The sequence below is a fragment of the Ciona robusta genome, chromosome 3 (assembly GCF_009617815.1).
Source record: "Ciona robusta chromosome 3, ASM961781v2".
NCBI classification, from domain to species: Eukaryota; Metazoa; Chordata; class Ascidiacea; order Phlebobranchia; family Cionidae; genus Ciona; species Ciona robusta.
The window spans coordinates 172038-181034 of record NC_143237.1 but is presented as its reverse complement, the minus strand read 5'-3'; the positions used below and the strand labels follow the sequence as shown (position 1 = coordinate 181034).

The 8997-nt window shown below is 38.2% G+C and overlaps 1 protein-coding gene and 1 long non-coding RNA gene across 5 annotated transcripts; one reads left to right on the top strand and one right to left on the bottom strand.

Annotated features, from left to right (window-relative positions):
- The first annotated feature begins 189 nt into the window (after positions 1-189).
- Positions 190-967, top strand: LOC149737340 (uncharacterized). Its single transcript, XR_016384617.1, has 2 exons — positions 190-311; positions 612-967. It is a non-coding gene; the product is annotated as an uncharacterized LOC149737340 (long non-coding RNA).
- A 1071-nt stretch (positions 968-2038) lies between these two features.
- On the bottom strand, positions 2039-8763 carry LOC149737339 (uncharacterized). 4 transcript variants are annotated; one of them, XM_089874785.1, is made up of 6 exons: positions 8602-8763; positions 5042-5155; positions 4436-4531; positions 4082-4163; positions 3036-3609; positions 2039-2675 (listed from the first exon to the last, which is right to left on the bottom strand). In XM_089874785.1, exons 1-6 carry the CDS (start codon positions 8693-8695, stop codon positions 2328-2330), a joined length of 1308 nt encoding a protein of 435 aa, XP_089730911.1. In that variant the 5' UTR covers positions 8696-8763; the 3' UTR covers positions 2039-2327. The 4 variants fall into 4 exon arrangements, with proteins under 4 accessions (XP_089730911.1, XP_089730914.1, XP_089730912.1 ...); XM_089874788.1 differs by lacking the exon at positions 8602-8763 and adding an exon at positions 7206-7398; XM_089874786.1 differs by lacking the exon at positions 8602-8763 and adding an exon at positions 7105-7247.
- Between the last annotated feature and the right edge of the window lie 234 nt (positions 8764-8997).

Genomic DNA, 8997 nt, shown 5'->3' with positions numbered 1-8997 from the left:
AGTAAGAATGTAGTGTAAGGGGACGAATTACTGAACGTTAATATTTTGGGTTGAAATTGAAAGTAAACCGAAACAATCAATGATATAACTTAAGCATATTTTGTGTGAATATTTACCATGAAATTCAATTATGAAACAATAATCGTGAAAAAGTACAAATTATAAAACATTTGCTACATTTTTGTAAGATTTGCTGGGTTTGTATAATAACGCCCAAACAAGCACGAAACGAAATGGAAATGTCTACACTGAACGACGATGCCACCACTGCGGTAATGAACACAACACCAACAGTGGTCGATAAAGCTAAGGTTTGGTTTTACTGTGTCAGGAGATATATTAACTGGGACTTTTTGATACACAGCAGATGTTAAATGATTGTATGTAACTAAGGCCTATATGAAGATTGTTTTTTTTTCATGTATGGCTGATATTTTGGACAACCCATTAGTGACCACTGGGTTGGGGCAATTACCGTTATATGTCTTGTCCAAGGATACGTCATACGCCCACAATGGTAGCAGCGTCCAGCTTAGAAGTTCGAGCCATAACTTCGAAAGCATGACAACCAATGTACCGCGACATCGGGTTTAACGTTAGCCATCTTGCAGGTGATGCAGGGAATGTTTATGAAGTCACTCGAGCAAAACGTTGGCGACAACCCTGGTCTAGCGTTGCAACTTCTGCAGGCATTCCTGGTCCTTTACACGATGATATATGTTGGGACCATGTTGTTTGTTGCTGTGAAATGTGATTGGAAAATGCCCTTGTATTATGCAGAACACGACAGAAAAACATAAGTCATGATTGGTTGTGTAATGAATGGGCACGTACTTTTCAAACGGTCTATACTCTTTGTCAATGCTTATAAAAAGTGATTTGTATAAGATTTGGTTCATATTTAGGTCATAAGGTAATTGGAACGACTTCATTCAAACCAACAACTGAGAAATTGTCGTTTCTCTTACGCGCTTAAAGGTAAATATGTTTTAATTTCTACACAAGCTGCGCATCACTGCAAGGAAACATTGCGATTGAAACGCCGAAAGCAAACGGCGGTTATTCCTAAACTAATCAACGGATTTTGCTTTTTGCTCCGCCTTCGCGTACAAACAGCAGTGTGGTTGAAACAAACGCTGTCACTTTGCAAAGCTGTATAGTCTATAGTGCGTTTATTGTTAGTTAGTTTGCGGTTTAATTTTAAACCAGCGATTGTATAGTAGGGTGGGGGAAGATGGGACACCTTTTCGTTTAGTTTTCTCTTTTCATTTGGAAGGAAACAAAGAATATTCAATGAATCATAAACCGTATCTTCACAACTTTCACAGACCGTTGTTAATTGTTTAAAACACGATCAGGATATTTGGATATTATGTGTTAAAGGTGTCCCATCTTCCCCCACTCTACTATACTTCATAGGACTTGGGCTGAATCTCCATGTTACTGTGTACATATTTAGATATATCGCATAGAGAATTGTCTATCTGGTTACATTTAGGTGTGTATAGTTGGTGGATTAAATATCCATAATGTGGCTTATGTGGGCAGTTAGGTACGAATGATGCAACAATGAAGGCGTCATGTGATGATGGAAGTTGAATCCATGGATCCTGCATACGAATATAATGGATGGGACACAAGTTAATATACAGCTGGATAAAGGTAAGTTGACAATTATGGTTATTCAACTCGCGTTACTTTCCCAGCAGTGATAACTTCATAATTAATGCCAGGTTTTAAAGTTGCACGCGGTGTTGTTGGTGAGTTTTTGCTTCCGCAAGTTTCATTTTTACAAGCTTGTGCTGAAGTTGTCGTTAACTGTGCAATGGAACATAAACCGACAACCTTAGAAATATTGCTCGCAATTAAAACACAAGTTGGACTTTTTTATATTAATTTGCAATATATGACAAAGTTGTGACATCGCGATCGTTACAATTTATCAACTGTTATAACTTGATATAGAAAAGTACCCGCTTACGAGTCACCATGTATGTAGCTTTGTGGGTGAATATTTATACAAACAAATACGTGGTGGTTACTTGCTGTTTCGTTTATTTTTTTATAATCTTCGCAATAGACAAGCGCACGTCAGGTAGGGTGGGGTAAGACGGGATACCGCTAGCACATTATGTAGAGTCGTGAGGATACGGTCATACAACTCTGTAAATCATCTTGTTAACTACCAAGTAAGAGGGTAAAGTAAAACATGTTCCATCTTGCCCCACCCTACCATATATATTTACATGTTTTCGCTCTTCGTCGTCGACGGCATTCATCATGTTTCATCCAATTCAACTTTAACAATCACCATTCTGATGTTTAACCTAATATATCATACTACCGTACACATAATTGTTCTGTGTACCATGGTGCGGCACCCGCCCCCTTGCCCCTTGCATGTCCCAATAGTTGCCACCATAACTATAAGGATCGTAACTTGCCGGGTATGAACTGCCATTATTATTTCCCCAATCTCTTTCCCCGTAATGTTGTGAGTACGGGACGCTGTTAGACACGCTGTAGACACCCCCCTGGTCGTTATAACCAGGTGGGCTCCTTCTTGCATACGAGTAATCATTGGTTGGGTTATCCCTGTAGTAAGGATCGTATCTTCCACTTGTTGAACCGTACACCGACTGTGGGCGGGTGGATGGCCTCGAGTTGTCTTCAAACTAAATATAATATTATTATTTGTCTCTTCGAATATACGATAGCGAAGATCAGATTATTTTAAACAGTAAAGAGAAGGGAAACGACAGTTGTTAAACACTAAAATTAGTCACTTGGTAATCTTATTTACTTGCTACAAACATAAAAGTTTTAACGACTGCCGTTTTCTCGTTAACCTCTATAACTATATCCTGTCTTTTCGTTGAAATGAATAAATAAATGACATTAAATATTCCTTACACATCCTATTACCCTAACCTACTATAACATCTTACCCCAACCTACTATAACATCTTACCCCAACCTACTGTTCCATCTTACCCCAACCCGATGTACCATCTCACCCCACCTACTCAACCTACCGTTGATGGTGAACCTCGTTTCAACATCTCAGGATCTCCATACAAATCCCGTATCCCCGAATCCGACGACATCGTTCCTCCCCTTGGTATGAACCTTCCATCATCGCTTGGAGCGTTCCGTTTCAATATTCCTTGCGGGTAAGTCTTGGCAGCGTATATACCATGCTGAAGGAGGTTGGGTTGCGACGACGATCGCTTCATTTTGCTTCTATGTCGCGAAACCGGCAACGACGCGGCCGATCTTACGCTCCCTCCGACCATGTAATCGTTCTCTTGTGACGTCATCTGGGGCGCGGTTCGTATCGACCATTCCGACATTGTTGGTGAGGGTGCGCGTGAGTTTGAAACGTCTTCGTATCTACCATCGTTGTGCATTGGTCGGTAATCTACTAAGCTGGTGGTGGAATGCGACCTTCTGATCGGCGCTGGGTTCGGTGTATAATCATAAACCTGTCGTTGCCTTACGTCCATCATCGACTTCGACCTTGATATGTTTCGTCCTCTGTTCGAATCTCCACGACGGGTTTCACTTTTAAGCGTGCTAGCTATCGAAGATCGCCTTGAACCAGGTCCGCTGTGGTAATGTTATATACAAAAGTCAGTAGCGACTAAATAATAATGGAAATAATAAAAATAAAGTCATATCAAAATAAGAAAAAATAACAAAAATTAACAAAACAAGAGACCATTAGAAAAGAAACTGCAAAGCATGATTGAATCTCAATGCACAGTCAGCAGGAGCTTTTTTATTAAATAATTAAATTTGATATGATGGTGTGAATTGTTTGAATTTTTGCGCGTCTTTTGGAAGCTTAATAAGCGGGTCTGCTGTTTCAAGAAGGTATTTAGTTTCAAATTGAAGTTGCCTTTTTTTAAGTGGCCAGAAATGGGTTTTCCAAATTATCATCAGCCATTCATATAAAAAAACAATCACCCACAAAGTTACATACGTGGTAACTCGTAAGCGAACATGAGGTGTATGAACACCCATGTTATAATGTCGTTACCCTGCCATGCGAGGATAAATAAGTTACATGCATTTATACCTGTAGGGCGGGGGTTCCCCATATGAAGAAGCTCGGTCATAAAGTGACGTCACCGAACCCGCTCGCGATAAATTTGATCGCCCTGCGTTTAATTTAACTTGTTATAATACTGTATGTATAGTAGGTTGGGGTAAGATGGTTCACGTTTTTTCTTTCTTTTTAACGTCCCATTTGGTGGTAAACATAGAATATTTATTATTTGTTTATTATTTCGTATACTGTCGAATATGTTCAACAATAACGATCGGTTCCAACACATTATCACAAAATGGTAAACAAGCCCAAACTAATTCAATTAAACATTAAAACAAACGTTCTATACCCTCGCATGTGTAGCCTTGAGTATGAACTTACCCGAAGTTTGGGAAGGCAATAAATAAGGTCGATACCGTGAACTGGTGGTTGTGACAACTGACTCGTTGTCGCTGATGTCTTCTTCGATAGCGCTTGCTGTAAAACATAAAGTATATATTTATCTATTAAATATGATAGCGAAGATCAAATCATTTAAAGGAACGAAGCGAAGGGAATTAAAAGCAAAACGACACTCGTTAAAGCACGCTATGAGTAATTCCTTGTAAAGTGTGAAAATTGTTTCAGTTAATAATCGTGGGTTGTTTCGCCGAATGCTTTTGTTTACATTTATAAATCTCATACTAAAGACATCGACACAGTGAAGTTGTTGGAATAAATATCTATAAGGGCCGTTATTCCCGACAAGTTCATAACCCTCTGTGACCTTATTACATTAAGCCGTGTGTTGTTGGTTGTCTTCGGCCTTTTTGCTAAAAATTAACAAAAGCTGTCACCGGTGTCGTATATAAAGCACGTTATACCATGCAGTACGCTTTAGTATATACATCGTTATAGCTGGCAAGCAGGCACGAGGTGTATGAAACAGAACACCCGTGTTATAACGACTGTCGTTGCCAAACAAGTTCCATTCATTAAAAACCTCACCAGCTTTTTCTCTGAGTCTTTTCTTTCTCTTCTTCTCCATATAACAACATCCCCCTGCACAAAGTACCAAAGCTACTGCCAGTATCGGGAGGAAGATCGTCAGGATGTTGTGATCTGCAATCAATCTTATTATAGTAGGGCGGAGTGTGGGTGGCGGGTTATATACAAGATACTGTTAGTAATCAAATTATATTCAGGTTATTCTATTCCATATGGGTGAGGTCCCGCAGAGTACCCCGCCATGGGTCCGAGGGTTTAGGCCACAGTTGGCTCTTCACCCCAGAGCGACAATACCTTTATTCAGGTTATTGCGATTATGCGGCAAACACGTACACAAAAAATACTTTTGGGTTTTGTGTCAATTTTGGTGATGATCGAATTTAAATAAAATTTTATTTTAATTTGTGATCAGTGTCGTTTCTATGAAAGTAAGCCATGTACACCCTGGATTGAAAGGACCGCCTCTCACGTTATAATAGGTTTGAAGTGGGGTAATTATGTTTACATAAAACAAACGACTTTAATTCGGTTCATTATATTGGGGCAAATGTAACCACTAATCTCTATAATAAGAAACAGCATTTACGTTGAAATTATAACCGTCGTGTTTGGGTTGGAATGATAGTTATTAAACGCAATCATTATAGAATTGTAATTCAAACTTAATTTGTTCAAATATTTATGTAATTAGCGTGTTTTGACGACTGTCTTTTTGTTGCTAATTCATTTTCTTCGTTGTTTTAATTAAATTGAACCTCCGTATAATGTATGGATTATCTTGACCGTGTTTTAAACAATTAACAACGGTCTATGGGGGTCGTGAGGATATGGTTTTCTAATTCTTTGAATGTTTCTTGCTAACTACCAAATAGGACGGGAAAATAGAATGAAAAGGTGTCCCATCTTCCCCACCCTACTATATCAAAAATAACTACACGCTTATTAATAAAACAGACATACAAAGCTTATTCCATGAAACGCGTGACTGTTACACCTTAAGTTTACCTTATAATATGCAATATAGTAACGTGGGGGAATATGGGACACCTTTTTATTCTGTTTTCTCGTCCCATAGTTAACAAAGAACATTCAAAGGATTATAAAACCATATCCTTTCGACACTCATAGACAGTTAAGTGGTATTATGTGCTAACGGTGTCCCATCCTCCCCCCATCCTACTATATGCAAAATAACTTCTGTTATGTCATATAACATGCGAATGATAAATATAAACTAAAGCTAGTTCTATTCACAAGATAATGAACGTTCATCGTGGAAGAAATTGTGCCGTGGGCGTTTTAAACTGAATTATGACGTGGGTATGTGTTGTTAAAAGCTAATTCCTTGTATTTTATTACAAGAGGTTTTACATTAGGCAGCATCATATTTACGTATAATACACGTATGCATAATTATAATGCTGGTAACTTTCATATATCGTAATAATATCCAGCTAAAAATGATCGAAAGCAAACACCCAACACCTCAGGCGGCATTGTTAAAGTTTATTTATCCTCACAACGGTTGGTTTACAGTGACATCCAACCATGGCCAGGTTTAATTTATAAACGGATAAAATCTTTGCTATATGTGATTAAGTATGGTGTAAGAAAATAAACTTTATTTCAATATTCTTGAAAACAGATCCAAATATAAAATTCTAGTTTCAAACTTAACAACAACTTTGTACAAATTATAAACAAGTTAAAAATCCTTCTTTTTATAATGGTTGGGATATACGGTTATATATTTCTGTAAATATTACTTATTTGCTACCAAATGGGACGATAAAGGTGAACGAAAAAGTGGACCATCTTACCCCACTCTACGATAAATTAAACAACAAATATTCCCAACTACATTATATGGATAACCCACAAACCTTGTGCTTGATATCGATTATCAGCGACTGCAGGTTGTCGAACCATCCTAACTCACAAAGTAACTAATCTATCAATCTATTTACACCAACTAACATTTTGATTATTAAAACAAAACTCATCGATGATGCTACACCATAATAGTTGCTACTGTTATACCACACACGTATCAGCTCCCTTACACGACAGCTGTGTTGTAACTTGCCCCCAGTCCATTGTTGGCCGACTGTAAACCAACTTTCCCTTAAACTTCCCGCAAACGGTAATTGACATCTCGTTTTACCTTGCTTGGCCGTGTTGCGAGTGTGCCGGATCATGACGTAGAAGTCCAACACTTGGGGAAGATGGGACAACCCCGGGTTTCACTTAAACTCCTACGCTTTCCAGTAATTACAACAACGTTATCACGACACCCACACCGTAATACACTTTATCAGCAAATTAGTTTCACGAAGACTTCGTAGTTACTGATGATCCAACAGTGAACTGGACGGACAAGTATCTATGCGTGCCCGGAGGGCTAATTCCCTCACTCGTACTGGCGCTTATACATCGTGTTTCCTTCCGCAAGAATGTCGAATTGGTGTGAATGTACAGACATGAATTGTTGTGTTATTACATGCGCTGGTCGCGTCAATAATTACAAGTTTATATCCTCAGATTTAAAGGCACGTTGTTGCTTCATAATCACTTGAAATGTTTATATAGTACTGCGGGGGAAGTTGGGACATCTTAAGCACATAATATCCAAATATCCTGATGTGTTTTAAACAATTAATAACGGTCTATGGGAGTCGTGAGGACACGGTTTTATATTTCTTTGAATGTTTTTTTGTTTACTACCAGATGAGACGAGAAAATAGAATGAAAAGGTGTCCCGTCTTCCCCCACCCTACTGTATAATTATGTCTACATGTTGTACTATGCTGGTCAATTCCAAATAAGAATTTCGACTTTAATTGATCGAATTTAACCAAATAATCCGAATTCACACATCCACCACAAAGTTGACGGTTAGTTTAAATTGTAGAGAAGGTTAATCTTTTAATAGTCGGGTAGATTATTAAAGAAAGTTCTTTATTGTGTGTTTAGCAGCCACGCTTTTATTTGTCACCTTAACTAAGTACATTTTTACCGGTAGCGTGTTTTAACGACTGTCGTTTTGTTGCTAATTCCCTTCTCTTTATTGTTTTAATTAATTTGATCTTTTTCACTCTCGTATTCGAAGAGGTAAACACAATTGATGGTATTTTATATATATAAACAAATACCCCATGGTTCTTCGGTCCAAATATATAATACATATCAAATGACCTCAGCGCTGTGGCAGATATTAACAGAGAAATTGCATGGTTTTTGCTTGTTAGATGTTACCGCTATTTTTACAGAAACTCGCGCTTTTTGGCACGCCAGTAGTTAACACGCGTGTCTATAAACCAGTAGAAAAGGTTCAAGATTTTATTTGTCCTTAGACAAGACAACTAACGGCAACTGCTCTAACTAATGGGTTGTCCAAACTCTAAATTGTCACCAATACATAAAAACAATCACCCACAAAGTAACATACGTGGTAACTTGTAAGCGGGTACGAGGTGTATGAAACAGAACACCTGTGTTATATAACGACTGACCATAAATACGTTAGATTTCTCCAACAATACAAACCGCTTCGTACTAACCATCTTCACGTTGGTATGACGCATTCCACGCAACAACAAGATCCAAATGTACGCAAACCATGAAGATGGAAAGTAAAAGCCAAGCCAAACACATGGCGGATGTATTTTAAGCTTCCAGCTCAATCAATGGCGTTGTTTCTATAAGATTCTTAAACAATAAAATATATATAAGTCAGATTTATTAAAACAACGACGAAAAGGCGACAAAAGTAAAAATATCAAATATAAACAAAACCTTGTCTGCTAAACCTACAATAAATATAAAGCGACCCTCCCCTCGCACCCTCCCCTACACTTGTAACGTGTTAGTGGGTTTGCATATTCGCGAACAAACATGCTAACGTGTAATTAGTCCACGCCCATAACGTACATGCGTAAACTACAACGTATTCAACA

What these genes read in the sequence shown, in the direction of transcription:
- LOC149737339 (XM_089874785.1), bottom strand. Translation starts at nt 8,695, where the DNA reads ATGTGTTTGGCTTGGCTTTTACTTTCCATCTTCATGGTTTGCGTACAT. An exon ending in GTCATACCAACGTGAAGATG is followed by an intron (nt 5,156 to 8,601) that starts GTTAGTACGAAG and finishes GATTGATTGCAG; the next exon opens with ATCACAACATCCTGACGATC. An exon ending in GGGGAACCCCCGCCCTACAG is followed by an intron (nt 3,610 to 4,081) that starts GTATAAATGCAT and finishes ACATTACCACAG; the next exon opens with CGGACCTGGTTCAAGGCGAT.